Genomic DNA, 18,036 nt, shown 5'->3' with positions numbered 1-18,036 from the left:
ATGACATACTCCCCACTGCAGTTGTTTCAGCTGTTTTTCAGTACGTCTGTGGTGAAAACTATCGTTGATCACACAAACAAGTACGCCGAGAACAAAGCAGCGACCAAACCGTCTTACAAATGGGTTCCACTAAGCGTTCGAGAGTTCTACAGTTACATTGCGATAGTTATCTACATGGGGATGGTCAAACTCAAGTCTCTCGCAGATTACTGGTCTGGAAAAGAGTACTACCGTCTTCATTACACCGCAAAGGTCATGACAGGTAAGAGATTCTTGTCCATCTCGAGTAACCTGCACCTGTGTGACCCTGAACAAGACGAAGAAAACACGAAGAGAAAAGGAACCCCAACATATGACAGACTTTTTAAAATAAAACCCCTGTATACGGAGTTGGTCGCGGCGTGCCAGACGTATTTTCAGCCCAACAGGGAGATTTCGATCGACGAGCGCATGGTAGCTTCTAAGGCAAGGATCGGACTGAAGCAATACATGAAAGCCAAGCCAACCAAATGGGGCTACAAGATCTTCGTTCTTGCCGATTCGGCCACCGGCTACACGTGGAACTTTTTCATTTACGAAGGGAAACAATCCATCCCGTCAGGTCAAGGATTAAGCTACGATTCGGTCATGGCGCTAATGGATTTCGCACTTCTGGGCAAAGGGTACCACGTCTACGTGGACAATTTTTACACCAGCCCCATGCTCTTTTTGGATCTGCTCAGGAAAGGCACTCTCGCCTGCGGTACAATCCGTGCCAACCAACAGGACTTTCCGAAAACTAAAATAAACGATCTAAGCAAAGGAGCGAAGAGAGGAAGCATCCGCTGGCATAGGCGTGGGCGGCTCCTGTTCGTGAAATGGATGGACACGAGGGAGGTTTCTGTGTGCTCTACGATGCACGGAGTGTACGACGGCGATACGGTCCTGAGGAGGGTGAAAAACAAACAAGGCGTTTGGAGTAAAATTAGCGTTCCGGTTCCAGCAGCGGTCAAAGCGTACAACAAGCACATGGGTGGAGTCGATCTGTCCGACGCATTGATCTCCTACTACAACGTGCTCCACAAGGCGATAAAATGGTACAAGACGTTCTTTTACCATTTTATTGACATCGCCATTGTGAATAGTTTTCTCCTGCATAAGGAAATATCCCGAGAGATTCCAACACAGAAACTCTTCAGAGAGAGACTCATGTCAGAGCTCGTGGCCTTTTCTAAGCAAACCACCCAGGATGAGCCTGCGTCAAGTCGACCAGCCAAAACTGAACAGTGCCTGCCAGCGTATTACTCCAACGACAGCACAGCTGTTAGACAAAGTTGTGTCATGTGCAAAAAGCCTGGAGTAAAGGTAAAGACGCCAATATACTGCACGAAGTGTAATGTGCCGTTGTGCATCGTAGCCAAGCGAAACTGTTTCTATAACTGGCACAAAATGGGGCACCATAAGAACTTGTAAACATTTGTGCCCAGAAATACTGTATAAATAGATATTGTAAATAGTTATTTTCATTCCTTTCATAATCGTTTTGCTAATCCTTCAATAAAGCCAAAGTAACAATTAATTGTTTTGTGTTATTTTTAGAAGATAGGTACCTAAATAAAATTAATGATATTAAATTCAGAGGTTGTTTATAGTGTAATAAGGCTAAAATAATCAGGACCCCTACAGGACCACTACCGAGCAGGTATTATTTAGGTTTTTAAATAGTGTCCACTCACTGTCCACTCTATTAGACACTCCGACCTACAGTACTAGTCAAAAGTTTGGACACACTTTCTCATTCCTGTGGTTTTTCTTGATTTTTTTTTTTTTTTTCTACATTGTAGATTAATACTGAAGATATCCAAACTATGAAGGAACACATATGGAACTATGTAGTGAACAAAAAAGTGTTAAACAAACCAGAATGTTTTATATTTTAGATTCTTCAAAGTAGCCATCTTTTGCTCTAATGACAGCTTTGCACACTTTTGGCATTTTCTCAATCAGCTTCATGAGGTAGCCACCTGGAATGGTTTTCAACTAACGTTTATGCCTTGTCAAGAGTTAATTTCTGGAATTTCTTGCTTTTTTGTGTTTGAGACCATCAGTTGTGTTGTGCAGAGGTATAGTTGGTAAAATATTAAACATATTCTGGTTTGTTTAACACTTTTTTGTTCACGGCATAATTTCATGTGTTCCTTCATAGTTTGAATGTCTTCAGTATTAATCTACAATGTAGAAAATAAAAATAATCAAGAAAAACCATTGAAGGGAAGGTGTGTCCAAACTTTTGACTGGTACTGTAGTTGGTCCACCTTGTAGATGTAAAGTCAGAGACGATTGCTGGGTTCGATCTATTGCTGCTGTTCGAGTTGGTCGTCTTCTAGACCTTCATCAGTGCTCACAGGACGCTGGCCATGGGTCGCTGTTGGCTGGATATTTTTTGTTGGTGGACTATTCTCAGTCCAGCAGTGACAGTGAGCATTGCTGTGTCTTATCTACTCATACCAGCACAACACACTAACACACCACCAGTAAGTGGAGCTGATCAGTGTATGTTTTCAGACCGCTATTTATTCTCCAACTTTTTGTTGTCTATTACAGTGCAGCACCAAACCTACCTGCTGTGCCCCATATAATAATAACAACAATAATGACATAACATCAGCTACATTAACTTTATTAATGTAAGTTTTTAACTTAGTTAAGAGAGTAAACAAACAATAAATAAATTTCTTCATGCTGTTTGACCTTTGGAACATAGTTAAATAACAAGCTAATTCATATGAGATTAGATTTGTTTTTAAAGAAATGAAATGTAAGACAGGATTTTAGGATTAACCATTAAAACACAATAAATGACAAATTAAATATTGGTTGACTTGGTAGAGCATCAATACCAGGATGGTAATGTCACACTGGTACTAAATGTAAAGTCTGGTTTCTTTTAGGTACAGTAGTAGGCCCTTCAAATGCTGTCAAATACAATAAGTTAGAAAAAGTAAGCATGTTGTCTGATTAGGCTACCATTTTCCTATCAATTTTCTTGTCTATGTGTTAATACAGTATTGTAATACAATATTGTTTAGAGAACAAAGCTAACCCACGCCCCTTCCGACACGTGGGCAGCAGCCGTATGCATTTTGTCACCTACACTTTGACGAGTGCACCGCGAATCAGCCTTGTGTACGGAGAGACACACCCTGACGGCACTCTTTTCCCGTCTCTATGCAGGCGCCATCAATCAGCCAGCAGAGGTCGTAATTTCATCAGTTATGACAGAGTCCCTATTCAGCTTTTTTTGTTTATATCCCACTCCTGTCTGAACAACAGGACAACCGTACGATGTATTCGAGATCCCATAACAACATAATGATTTTAGTACTCTTTGACTGCTAGGGCTAGTCAGGTACATCCACTAAAGTGGTGCTACATGGAGATTTGTGTAATATTTAAGTAACTAAAGAACAGAGTTTCTGAATTACATTTCAACATCCAGTTTGTTAATGCCACGTTCACACTACACGACTTTCCAAGTCGTCAGTTCGCTGTACAGTTCACACTACACGACTGGATCTCTTGTAATCGGGAGTCTTTCAAGTCTGTGTGGCTTTCACACTACACGACTGATCGGCGATAGGGGGTTTCACACTACACGATCCATCACCGACTGGAATCGCAGGCGAGCTTCTCTGGTCTCCCAAACTACGTTTTGTCACGAAAACAAACGTGAGAAGTGACGAGGGGTTTAACGATACCACGTCCAAAAATGCACGTCAACAAGTAGCGAGCATTGCAACGTTGGTGTTATGTTTTGTAGAGAACGATCAGGTCAGAAATACTGTAAAACTTGTGTGTGTGCTGATGTATTCTGATATAAACTATATTAGGCCCTTGTCCCACCTTTTTACAACTCTGTTCTCATTGGCTGTTTGACATAGCACTCATTACCAGTCGGCCGACTCATATCCAGATATTTGACATGCTAGATATAACTTCAATCGAGCCACTCGGATCGAGTAGTTCACACATAGCGACTGAAAGCCGAGTTTCGATCCCCGAGCGAACGCCGAGTTGCTCCCGAGCCGGCAAATCTAGCGCCGACCAACAGGAGAGCGAAAATCAGGGCAAAAGTCGTGTAGTGTGAACTAGGCATAAGACAACTACTAGGTGCTATACAGATGTGTAGTCTGTGGCCAAATCCATGGGGCAAAGTATGTTGTTCCTCCTCATCAAAGTTTGCTACTGTGATTTATAGGTCTTTTACTCAAATTAGTAGCTTATTTTGTGGGTAATAAAAAAGCAATTCATGTATAATATATGTGTATAATATAAACCAGTGCTGGTAGTGGATTTTCAACATAGAGGCCATATTAAAGCTGAAACATTACTTTTTAATGGTCTTTTATCATATTTCCTGATCACCGGCAATACCACACCCCTTAGCAAATTTAGACCAGATGGTTGGCACGTTAAATATTGTGGTACCAACGTGTTGATTTAATTTCAGAAATTGTGTTTTTTTTTTATATATATATATTTGATTATTCAACCAACCCTAACTTCAACCTATTTACACCACCCAGAAAGATGAAGTTACATTTAAATTTTGAAATAAATAAGCATTATTGTGTCTGCTGACACGATGAGACATCACTGCTATTCTCGCTGTAAGACTCTCAGGCAGCCAGGTTGGAAATGACCGCTTGCGTGAACTCAGCACTTGAGGCGTAACCTCCCAGATCTCCGGTGCGGACCTGGATAAAAGACAAAGGAGGGGTTTTCACTTACACAACTCAGATATACCCAGTCACATCACCTTCATTTATTACCGGGCCAGACAGAAAGAATAAATAATTAGAGATCGCTACAAAAGCTATGATAATACCGCTTCCATTTCCAACACACTTCGGGTGTTATGATCTCCAATCACCCCTAGGTGGGAGCATCTCACTGCAGTGAAAAAAGCTCAGGGTTTCCACTGATTTTCCATCATTTGTGAGTAGTATTGTTATTCTATTTTAAACCCCCCCCCCCCCCCCCCCCCCCACCCCCACCCTAGCTGGTCCATGAAATAACATCTTATATGAAATCGGTCCGTGGTGCAAAAAAGGTTGAGGATCGCTGATCTAGATCATCTATACATGACTGTGCCTTTCAAATAACGTACGTGTTGACTGGTGTTTATTCCAGTTGCCTTAAAAATACAGGATGCAGTAAGGGCAAAAAGCTTTATTTTGTGGTCACAATATGGTTTAGAAATCATGAAAATCAACTTGAGATTGAAGCTTAAGGGTGTAAATTAATAATATTGAAAAACAGTTATTAATTTCATGTACACCCGATTGCATCATGCTTCCTCTCCACTAATGCCGATCCACGCTCTGAGTGAGGGGAACGAAACTAACCCTGAAGCTAACCCACGCCCCCTCCGACATCGTCATTTTTTCACCTGCACTAGGCGAGTGCTAATGCGGATCAGCCCTGTGTACGGAGAGACACACACTGATCAACGCACTCCTTTCCCGCCTCTGTGCAGGCGCCATCAATCATCCAGCAGCGGTCGTAGTTGCATCAGTTACGAGGAGACCCTATCCGGCTTACTACTATCCCACCCCTACATGAAGAACAGGCTAAGCCCAGCCGGATGGCAGAGCTGAGATTCGATACTACGTATTCGAGATCCCAGCTCCAGTTTTATTAAAGTAAAAAGCTTATTTATTCTGATTTTTCTAACAAGTGGCTGGTCTAGCTGGCCAAATACAAGAATAAAGTTTATGATTTTACTATTAGAAAGACACTAGGAAAATGTCATTAGAATCACTGCAAACCAAGACGAATAGTATAAAATAATAGCTTAATTCATATTAGCTTTTATATTAAAAACCTCGATGACCCCAAGCACTTTGGCATTGTATTTTATAACCTGGTGTGTTAGGGATGGAATATTATGGTAGACATGGGTCCCATGAAATGTTGTGTAAAGTTAACACAGTATGTTGCAATAAAAACATCTGCCAACAGTCAAACATGGCGGTGTGAGGACACTGCTGCTTCAGAGGCTGAGTAACTTGCCATGAAATTCTGCTCTCTAAATGTAAATTCTACAGTTGTTGACAGCTTAAATAGCATAACCTGTAGACATAGATACATTAGAGGGCATCCACATTAGAGGTAGTTTTACATATATGTCTTATATTGATAAAATGTCTTGACTGTCAAAGTCAGTTGCTTGCAAAATATACTTTACGGAAAAAAGCATGTGGACACCTGATCATAAGCTTGTTGGACATCACATTCCAAAAGAACTGGCATTGATATTGAGTTGTTCACTCTTCTGTGCAGGCTTTTTTGGAGTCCGGGTCTGTGGAACATTGTGGCAATTCAGTCAGAAAAACATTTGTAAGACTATGCACTCTCAATTAGCATTCCAAATAATGCCCAAGATGTTCGGTGGGGTTAAATGTCAGGGCTCTGTGCAGTCCATTGAAGGTCAAGATGCCAGCACAAGTAGTGGTAAACCGGCGACGGGGAGCATCGGAACAACGGAAGAAGGTGGCCTGGTCTGATAAATCACGTTTTCTTTTACATCACGTCGATGTAAAAGCCGGGTGCGTCGCTTACCTGGGGAACACATGGCACCGGGATGCACTATGGGAAGAAGGCAAGCTGGCGGAGGCAGTGTGATACTTTAAGCAATGTTCTTTTGGAAAACCTTGAGTCCTGCCATCCATGTGGATGTTACTTTGACACGTACCACCTACCTAAGCATTGTTGCAGACCATGTACACCCTTTCATGGAAACGGATAATGCGCCCTGACACAAAGCAAAAATGCTTCAGGAATGCTTTGAGGAGCACAACGAGTTTGAGGTGTTGACTTGGCCTCCAGATCTCAATCCATTCAAGCGTCTGTGGGATGTGCTGGACAAACAAGTCCGATTCATGGAGGCCCCACCTCACAACTTAGAGGAGTTAAAGGATCTGCTGCTGACATCTTGGTGCCAAATACCACAGCACACATACAGGGGTCTGGTGGAGACCATGCCTTGACGGGTCAGCGCTGTTTTGGCAGCAAGAAGGTGGTCATAATGTTATGCCCAATATTGGTAAACCCCATTTTCATTGAAAATCTTTTAGTAGAATTGAATTTGCTGAAAGAAAATAAAACAACCCAAAAAATAACATAACGAGAGGTTTTAATTTAGAAACAAGTAACTTACCATAATGATTGTTACAAAAGCATTTGAGACACATTTGTTTTATTCAATCATCACAGTTTTAGGTCCCAAGACTTTCCAGCAGATGAATGATGGGAATTTGGTAGTAGCCATATAAGAAGAATCTCATTATGTATAGTTGCATATGTGTCTGCTGCACTAGTAATGACCCGAGCTTGGCTGCTGCAAATCATTATGATGAATTAATTTGATGAACACACATTACTAAATTAATCAGCATCAAAATTTACTTAGCAATCCAAAAAATGAACATCAACAAGCATTTTTGCATCATGGAGTTTCAGGAAAAACAGATCCTTTGAGGATTAGAATCCATAAGGTTTGTGCGTTGATAATAGACATACACTGATTAGCCATAACATTAAAACCACTTCCTTGTTTCTACACTCACTGTCCATTTTATCAGCTCCACTTACCATATAGAAGCACTTTGTAGTTCTACAATTACTGACTGTAGTCCATCTGTTTCTCTGCATGCATTGTTAGCCCCCTTTCATGCTGTTCTTCAATGGTCAGGACAATGGCCTTTCTCAGCACTGCCGTGACACTGACATGATGCTGGTGTGATAGTGTGTGTTGTGCTGGAGTTTTCTAAAATACCGTGTCCACTCACTGTCCACTCTATTAGACACTCCTACCTAGTTGGTCCACCTTGTAGATGTAAAGTCAGAGACGATCGCTCGTCTATTGCTGCTGTTTGAGTTGGTCATCTTCTAGACCAGGGGTGGGGAACCTTTTATCCACTGAGGGCCAGATTAATAATTACATATCTGGTCACGGGCCACATACTACAATGATGCAACATACAGCCAAATAATACAGGCTTTATAAATTATGCTGATGGCATGTAGTGCTTATATTTGATCTCAGACTTACCTTATCATCATTTCAATGTGACGGTAGTGAACTCACCTCAGTCACACTGTCCAGTTCCTTTCTGGGCCGTGTGAAGGAAGTTTGCTGTGCAATCAAATTATTTTTGAGCACCTTTATTTTCTCTGCTCGTTCCGATCCCTGCAGAGTGCTATACTTTGCGTGTTTGGTGGTATGCTGTCTTTCAATATTATTTTTCTTTAGAACAGCGAGAGATTCTTTCCTTTCACTTCTACAAAAAAGAAATCCGTTGTCCATTTTTCTTGAAAGACGCGACATTCATCATCAACTTTCCTGCGCTTCGACATTTTTACAAACTTAAACCAGAAAGACGCAGCTAATTGGACGAACCTACAGTCACGGTTGTCGCAGCTCATTGGTTAATTTGATATACGCGTCATCATTAATTGCGGAGACAGAGACGCCTGGGCGGCTTTGTTTACCTTGTTGCTACGCGACACTGAAACGGATTATGCGGAACAGATGATTATGATGATTAATTGCATAAAGCGCAAACAATAAAATGTAGGAAATATATGGGGGGCCACATTCGATTGAGCGGGGGGCCGTATACGGCCCGCGGGCCGGAGGTTCCCCACCCCTGTTCTAGACCTTCATCAGTGGTCACAGGACGCTGCCCACAGGGCGCTGTTGGCTGGATATTTTTGAGGTGTTTAAAAACTCCAGCAGCACTGCTGTTTCTGATTCGCTCATACCAGCACAACACTCACTAACACACCACCACCATGTCAGTGTCACTGCAGTGCTGAGAATGATCCACCACCCAAATAATACCTGCTCTGTAGTGGTCCTGACTATTGAAGAACAGCATGAAAGGGGGCTAACAAAGCATGCAGAGAAACAGATGGACTACAGTCAGTAATTGTAGAACTACAAAGTGCTTCTATATGGTAAGTGGAGCTGATAAAATGGACAGGGAGTTTAGAAACTCACGGTTTTAATGTTATGGCTGATCAGTGTATGATGACATATAACATAGCATACATAGAATATACACAACCAAATATAATTCATGCTGCACTTACAAAATGTTTCAAGCCAATAGGAACAGTCGGATTAAAATATCATCAAATGAAAATGAACTGAAATTTCACAGTATTTGGAATAGCCAGTCAGAAAAATAACAGACAACTAAGCCTTCGTATTAACTGGGAAATGTTGAGTGGATATAGCACTGGTTGTTAATGACACTTTCCTTTTTTCGAAAACGAACAACGGAAAAACACAAAATTAACAAATAAAAGACAAAAAAAAGGAAACAAAACCGGAACTGTTGAAACAAACACATAACCTGTGGGCCAAACTGAGGCAGAACAGGTCATTAAGGCAGTTTAAGGAAAGCAAATAAGAAGTAAAGCAGTAAAAAGGGTGTGGTTTAAAGGGAGTGTCTAGGGTCCTCAGTACACAGGCCGGTGTCGTAGACTGGCCACGACGGCACGTACAAAGTCACTGGTAGTGCTATAACCACCAAGGTCTCGCGTCCGCACCTGAGACATACACACATACACACACATATACATACAAGCACGGATGGTGAATGATGCCAGAAGGACACTGTACAGTTTAGGCTTACATCAAAGGAGCACCAGCATTGTGTTCCATACAGCCCAAATCATTTTTATAGTATACACTGATCAGCCATAACATTAAAACCACCTCCTTGTTTCTAGGATCATGTATCAGCTCCACTTACCATATAGAAGCACTTTGAAGTTCTACAATTACTGACTATAGTCCATCTGTTTTTCTGCATGCTTTTTTATCCTGCTTTCACCCTGTTCTTCAATGGTCAGGACCCCCACAGGACCACTACAGAGCAGGTATTATTTGGGTGGTGGATCATTTTCAGCACTGCAGTGACACTGACATGGTGGTGCTGGTATAAGTGGATTAGACACAGCAGCGCTGCTGGAGTTTTTAAATACCGTGTCCACTCAGCACAACACACACTAACACACCACCACCATGTCAGTGTCACTGCAGTACTGAGAATGATCCACCACCTAAATAATACCTGCTCTGTGGTGGTCCTGGGAGAGTCCTGACCATTGAAGAACAGCATGAAAGCGGGCTAACAAAGCATGCAGAGAAACAGATGGACTAGTAGTATGGTCAGTAATTGTAGAACTACAAATTCTTCAATTCTTCTATATGGTAAGTGGAGCTAAAATAAAACTTGTCCATTTTAATAAGCCTTTTATTCGACTCCGATATTTAAACAGCCGCTAAATATCAGCCAGCAGCAAACTTGTCTGTGAAAAAAATTTATGTTTGTGCACCTCTATTGATTAATTTCTATACATTTTAGGAGATTGATGAATTTCTTACATCAATGCAGACTTAATGTTGGACCAGGAGGCCCAGTTCCCTGCTGGATTCAATCTGTTCACTTCAGTTAATGGTAGAGAATACAACTCATAAGAACTAAATGTGTACAGGTTCATAATAAGCGCACACAAAGTTGTCTAATACAATTTATTTAGCTTAAATAAGGTGTATTGTTCACCTCATCCTAGCCAACCGTAGGCTTTCTTTTTACTTGTTAGACTGGTTCACATTAATGCATGTGGATGGAAAGAAGTGTGACCGCTGTGCTTTTCTTTCTATACAATTCCTCCATGTACTCATGGCAAGACATCAAATCATTAACAGTGTCCACCTGGCATGACTGATTTAAATAAAGTGTGGTCAGGATTGGACCGCAGGAGTAACCATGATTCAGAATGTATCATGCAAGACAATGGAAATGTAATGGCATGCGAGAAAGTAAATATATTAATGCTGATCAGATTAGTTAATAGTAGGTGTGGGTTATGTCATGCCGTGTTAGTCATATATCACATCAACAGCAGACACATATGACTTCGGGATCAAATTTTCTTAGGACCACTCTCAAACCCCCTCTCAAAAAATAATAAGAAGCACATCTGTGCTGCCACTGTCAGGTTCTTGAGCAAGACCCCTTAACCTTCCTCAAACTCCATAGGCTGTTCCCTGTCTCAAATGTTTTTGAGAAAATCTATTTAAATAATGTCTGGTAAGTAGTCGGGCATTTAATAAATATATGTAAATAAACTAATAAATGAACTTCTTAAGAGTATGTTTATAACAGTCTTAATCACAGATAAAAAGCTCATTTCTCTTTCCCACATCTACTTTTCAATCAGAATGGGTCGATGTGATCACCACAATAGCTAGATATGTGTGTCTACATACATGCACAACAATAATCCCATCACTATCTGGCTGAAATAAAACAAAAAATCTAAGACTCTTGGTCGGCCACGAGCTGTCTGATATACACTCACTCACTCACTCACTCACTCACTCACTCACTCACTCACTCACTCACTCACTCACTCACTCACTCACTCACTCACTCACTCACTCACTCACTCACTCACTCACTCACTCACTCACTCACTCACTCACTCACTCACTCACTCACTCACTCACTCACACACACACACCTTACTCCCCCACCACTCTCTTCATCTCAGACCTGCCTTCATTCTTTTCACGCACTGATTTTACAGGGTGTTTTTGTAATGTTTCTCTGAGATTCTTGGAAATTAACTCACACCATCATAAACAGCCAGAACTGTTGACACAAGACAGGTTGGGTCCACAGAATTATGTGTTTTATCCACGGCATAGGGTCCATAAAATGCTGTGATCGGTTGTGATGAATGGTCATTTGCATTACTGTACCCTTCTTATCAGCTCAAACCAGTCTGGCTATTCTTCTCTGAATTTTCACCTTTAGAACTGCTACTCACTGGATGTTTTTTTGCATTATTATGTGTAAAATCTAGATAACTGTATGTAAAAATTCTAAAAGATTCTAAAACTCATTCAGATCTTGTTTTTTTCCCATTCTGATGTTTTAAACAAACACTTACTGAGATTTAAATAGATTAACATTTACTCATGACCTGTTGCTATGAGTACCAACGTTGTGCATTGCTGTTGGCTGAATGAGCACTTAAACAGCAGGCTTAGACTTATTCCTAATAAACTGGTCTATATATTAAATGTCAAAATAATAATACAATGTGACATAACACTACATAACTACATAACACTGTTGTTGTCGCTACATGGCCACTACAACACAACATGTATGAACACAAGTCCATTATACTCTTCTTTGCACACAACATTATTAATGATTCAAGAATCCTAATACTAAGCTTAAGATTTAGTCTAAATGATCCCTATGGAGAAAGAACTGAGGATTAGATTAGAAGGATTGAAAAGCACAGCCATTATAAAGCCACGGTGTTGAATGAGTTCAGGATCAGTACAAGTGTTAGTAAATTAGTTATGGGTTTTTTCGCCTCCTCTCCACCTTAAGAGCGAAACATATCCCATTCATGCATAATAAGAAGGTCTGGCCAACAACTGGCAAATCAATTCATCCCAGAAATATCTAAGGGGTATCAGGCCTGTTGCAACAAAGTTGAAGGCATGTCATATCTTTTATATAATTAATCTTTTACACCCAATAGCAATGGGTGTGACTGAAAAGCCTGAACCTAATAATTAGCAAGGGTGTCCAAATACTCTTGGCCACAAAGTGTACTTTATAACCCTGATAACAGACACATACTTCTTTATGCTTGTTAGTGATAGCCCATGGTATTCTTCAGAATGGTCCAAAAGTTTGTGTCCACTACGAAAAATTGTTACCATTTCAGTTACCTAAACATATTCTCCTCTGATTCCAGTGCAGAGCATAATTCTCAATGCCAAATCACTACTATTTTAGTTTTAACATTAAAAGCTTACAGTGTATCACAAAAGTGAGTACACCCCTCACATTTCTGCAGATATTTAAGTATATCTTTTAATGGGACAACACTGACAAAATGACACTTTGACACAATGAAAAGTAGTCTGTGTGCAGCTTATATAACAGTGTAAATTTATTCTTCCCTCAAAATAACTCAATATACAGCCATTAATGTCTAAACCACCGGCAACAAAAGTGAGTACACCCCTAAGAGACTACACCCCTAAATGTCCAAATTGAGCACTGCTTGTCATTTTCCCTCCAAAATGTCATGTGATTTGTTAGTGTTACTAGGTCTCAGGTGTGCATAGGGAGCAGGTGTGTTCAATTTAGTAGTACAGCTCTTACACTCTCTCATACTGGTCACTGAAAGTTCCAACATGGCACCTCATGGCAAAGAACTCTCTGAGGATCTTAAAAGACGAATTGTTGCGCTACATGAAGATGGCCAAGGCTACAAGAAGATTGCCAACACCCTGAAACTGAGCTGCAGCACAGTGGCCAAGATCATCCAGCGTTTTAAAAGAGCAGGGTCCACTCAGAACAGACCTCGCGTTGGTCGTCCAAAGAAGCTGAGTGCACGTGCTCAGCGTCACATCCAACTGCTGTCTTTGAAAGATAGGCGCAGGAGTGCTGTCAGCATTGCTGCAGAGATTGAAAAGGTGGGGGGTCAGCCTGCCAGTGCTCAGACCATACGCCGCACACTACATAAAATTGGTCTGCATGGCTGTCACCCCAGAAGGAAGCCTCTTCTGAAGTCTCTACACAAGAAAGCCCGCAAACAGTTTGCTGAAGACATGGCAACAAAGGACATGGATTACTGGAACCATGTCCTATGGTCTGATGAGACCAAGATTAATTTGTTTGGTTCAGATGGTCTCAAGCATGTGTGGCGGCAATCAGGTGAGGAGTACAAAGATAAGTGTGTCATGCCTACAGTCAAGCATGGTGGTGGGAATGCCATGGTCTGGGGCTGCATGAGTGCAGCAGGTGTTGGGGAGTTACATTTCATTGAGGGACACATGAACTCCAATATGTACTGTGAAATACTGAAGCAGAGCATGATCCCCTCCCTCCGGAAACTGGGTCGCAGGGCAGTGTTCCAGCATGATAATGACCCCAAACACACCTCTAAGACGACCACTGCTTTATTAAAGACGCTGAGGGTAAAGGTGATGGACTGGCCAAGCATGTCTCCAGACCTAAACCCAATAGAACATCTTTGGGGCATCCTCAAGCGGAAGGTGGAGGAGCGCAAAGTCTCGAATATCCGCCAGCTCCATGATGTCGTCATGGAGGAGTGGAAAAGCATTCCAGTGGCAACCTGTGAAGCTCTGGTAAACTCCATGCCCAGGAGAGTTAAGGCAGTTCTGGGAAATAATGGTGGCCACACAAAATATTGACACTTCAGGAACTTTCACTAAGGGGTGTACTCACTTTTGTTGCCGGTGGTTTAGACATTAATGGCTGTATATTGAGTTATTTTGAGGGAAGAATAAATTTACACTGTTATATAAGCTGCACACAGACTACTTTTCATTGTGTCAAAGTGTCATTTTGTCAGTGTTGTCCCATGAAAAGATATACTTAAATATCTGCAGAAATGTGAGGGGTGTACTCACTTTTGTGATACACTGTAACTGGCTTTTTTATATTATTATTTCAATAGTCTTATTAAGTTCACTTAATAATAGGATACCACTCAATAGCCAATGCACAAACAGAAGTACTTTAATAATTTCCCATCATGCATGGTTTTTAATCAAATACTTAATTAAGTCCATCAGGACCATCTGGTATCATCATAAACTGTCCCCACGAGCAAGGTATACATTTACAAGTCTACCAAGCACACTAACAATATATCGAGAGGAACATCTAAGAAGCTCTGCTATCAGCCGGCCAAGCGCCTACACAGACATGTGATTGGCTGTGTGTATGCAAAAGGAGGGACAGGCTGAAACAGGGTTTCTGGCATTCATGATATCTGGCTATGTCTGGGAAGGACTAGAAATGGAAGGAAAGCCAAACAGCCTAGTCACTTCTCAGTGCGCTCTTATTGCCAGTCCCAAGCCCAGATAAAATAACAAATGTCACATCTGGAAAGGCATTCGATGTAAACGTTGTGCCAAATCCGGTATTTAGACCACTATGATAAGCTGTGGTCACCCCTAAGCAGTGCAGTAGCAGCTAGAAAACTGTGTTACGTATGGCTATAGTTTATAGTTATCTATTTAAAAAAGTATAACACATAAGAGCCAACTGTTGGCTGCATTGCTATATGTGAACGTATTCTAGCTTTTAAAAATGTCATAACATCTTAATTCAAATAAGATGATGAAGACCAGCACTAAACATATTTTGGATTTGAAAATAAGTAATATTTTTTTGAATAAGTATCCACTGGGTCAACTGTATTCATTCAGATGTTTAGGTTCTTGACAACAAACTTTTGGACCCCACTGTACTCATAGATTAATACCTATACAAAACATAAGCTTCTTACCTTGCCCTGTTTTATGACCTTTTTGACAGCTTCAGACACCATGTTAGAATGATACTCCAGACTGAAAAATAAAAGCAAGACCATGTTCAAAACACATGAATCCTGATGTAATGTATAAGCCATTTTCACTCATCGTACAACGTCAGTGTATTTTGTAAATAGGAACACATTTAGAATTTGATGTCTGCAACACAGAGAGATGTTCACAAGTTACAAAATACGAGTCCAAGTCAAGTCATGAGTCTTTAGGCTCGAGTCAATATAATCTACACAAAACATATATTGGAAATGTTGCATAGAAATAAACAAATAATCTGTAATTTTAGATCAAAAACAACAACAGATTATCAAATGAATGTCATTTCCGTAACAAGAGGGTACCAGTTAAAAGCTTAAACTGATACGTTTTGTTTTCATTACAAAACAAAAGCACGCGATAAATCACAGAACAGCAGTCAAAATCCAAAACACAGCAAAAAAAAATCATAACCACTGCTTACCTTAGCTTATGTTCTTTCAGGTGCTATTAAATTTCTAACCGTGTCCCCCATTAGGAATAGAATCCGTTATTTTGTAAATGTGCTTATAATTAAAAACCTCCAAACTTTTCCCGGTTGTGAAGTAAAACACGAACTCGTTAGAAAGCCAATCAAGCGTTTCATTGACATCATCTGTGTGATGCAAACTGAATAAATGCAAATAACATAAATAGCATTTCTTACTAACAATTACAATCAGAAGGTCTGACTGGTTCAGAAAGCGGTCTTTTTTAACATTAGCGCCAATTCTGTAGGAGCGTTCCATTCACCCCAGTTGTTCCTGTGAGGTGCACTACGTAGGGTGTTCCACTGTTTTAAGTGAGATTACGATCTAAAGGTAACGAAAATGTTCAAATGAAGTAAACTTTAAACTGTGTAGGGAGTGACGCTTCATCACTACGCCAGAAGCTGGCTGTAACATTTACCCACTGCATGCGTTATTAGAGAGCAGAATATTTATAATAATAATATACAGTGTATCACAAAAGTGAGTACACCCCTCACATTTCTGCAGATATTTAAGTATATCTTTTCATGGTACAACACTGACAAAATGACACTTTGACACAATGAAAAGTAGTCTGTGTGCAGCTTATATAACAGTGTAAATTTATTCTTCCCTCAAAATAACTCAATATACAGCCATTAATGTCTAAACCACCGGCAACAAAAGTGAGTACACCCCTAAGAGACTACACCCCTAAATGTCCAAATTGAGCACTGCTTGTCATTGTTCCTCCAAAATGTCATGTGATTTGTTAGTGTTACTAGGTCTCAGGTGTGCATAGGGAGCAGGTGTGTTCAATTTAGTAGTACAGCTCTCACACTCTCTCATACTGGTCACTGAAAGTTCCAACATGGCACCTCATGGCAAAGAACTCTCTGAGGATCTTAAAAGACGAATTGTTGCGCTACATGAAGATGGCCAAGGCTACAAGAAGATTGCCAACACCCTGAAACTGAGCTGCAGCACAGTGGCCAAGATCATCCAGCGTTTTAAAAGAGCAGGGTCCACTCAGAACAGACCTTGCGTTGGTCGTCCAAAGAAGCTGAGTGCACGTGCTCAGCGTCACATCCAACTGCTGTCTTTGAAAGATAGGTGCAGGAGTGCTGTCAGCATTGCTGCAGAGATTGAAAAGGTGGGGGGTCAGCCTGTCAGTGCTCAGACCATACGCCGCACACTACATCAAATTGGTCTGCATGGCTGTCACCCCAGAAGGAAGCCTCTTCTGAAGTCTCTACACAAGAAAGCCCGCAAACAGTTTGCTGAAGACATGTCAACAAAGGACATGGATTACTGGAACCATGTCCTATGGTCTGATGAGACCAAGATTAATTTGTTTGGTTCAGACGGTCTCAAGCATGTGTGGCGGCAATCAGGTGAGGAGTACAAAGATAAGTGTGTCATGCCTACAGTCAAGCATGGTGGTGGGAATGCCATGGTCTGGGGCTGCATGAGTGCAGCAGGTGTTGGGGAGTTACATTTCATTGAGGGACACATGAACTCCAATATGTACTGTGAAATACTGAAGCAGAGCATGATCCCCTCCCTCCGGAAACTGGGTCGCAGGGCAGTGTTTTAGCATGATAATGACCCCAAACACACCTCTAAGACGACCACTGCTTTATTGAAGAGGCTGAGGGTAAAGGTGATGGACTGGCCAAGCATGTCTCCAGACCTAAACCCAATAGAACATCTTTGGGGCATCCTCAAGCGGAAGGTGGAGGAGCGCAAAGTCTCGAATATCCGCCAGCTCCGTGATGTCGTCATGGAGGAGTGGAAAAGCATTCCAGTAGCAACCTGTGAAGCTCTGGTAAACTCCATGCCCAGGAGAGTTAAGGCAGTTCTGGGAAATAATGGTGGCCACACAAAATATTGACACTTCAGGAACTTTCACTATGGGGTGTACTCACTTTTGTTGCCGGTGGTTTAGACATTGATGGCTGTATATTGAGTTATTTTGAGGGAAGAATAAATTTACACTGTTATATAAGCTGCACACAGACTACTTTTCATTGTGTCAAAGTGTCATTTTGTCAGTGTTGTCCCATGAAAAGATATACTTAAATATCTGCAGAAATG

The 18,036-nt window shown here is 41.1% G+C and overlaps 2 protein-coding genes across 4 annotated transcripts in view; one reads left to right on the top strand and one right to left on the bottom strand.

Moving 5' to 3' along the window:
- Positions 1-1,452, top strand: LOC134330840 (piggyBac transposable element-derived protein 4-like). The gene has a single exon (XM_063012108.1). It carries the CDS (start codon positions 1-3, stop codon positions 1,450-1,452), a length of 1,452 nt encoding a protein of 483 aa, XP_062868178.1.
- Positions 1,453-2,535: 1,083 nt separating this feature from the next.
- Positions 2,536-18,036, bottom strand: part of idh3b (isocitrate dehydrogenase (NAD(+)) 3 non-catalytic subunit beta) — a 33,387-nt gene continuing 17,886 nt past the window's right edge. For 2 of the 3 annotated variants that reach the window (XM_063012065.1, XM_063012067.1), the window contains 2 exons: positions 15,415-15,475; positions 9,050-9,600 (listed from right to left, as the gene is read on the bottom strand). In XM_063012065.1, the coding sequence (XP_062868135.1) occupies positions 9,511-9,600; positions 15,415-15,475 (151 nt within the window). In that variant the 3' untranslated portion in view covers positions 9,050-9,510. Of the gene's footprint in view, positions 4,737-9,049; positions 9,601-15,414; positions 15,476-18,036 lie in introns of those variants that run through there. The other variant, XM_063012066.1, reaches the window with a different exon arrangement.

The sequence above is a fragment of the Trichomycterus rosablanca genome, chromosome 16, assembly GCF_030014385.1.
Source record: "Trichomycterus rosablanca isolate fTriRos1 chromosome 16, fTriRos1.hap1, whole genome shotgun sequence".
Taxonomy (NCBI): Eukaryota; Metazoa; Chordata; class Actinopteri; order Siluriformes; family Trichomycteridae; genus Trichomycterus; species Trichomycterus rosablanca.
Note: the sequence above shows the minus strand (reverse complement) of the source record. Positions and strands in the feature narration are given on the sequence as shown.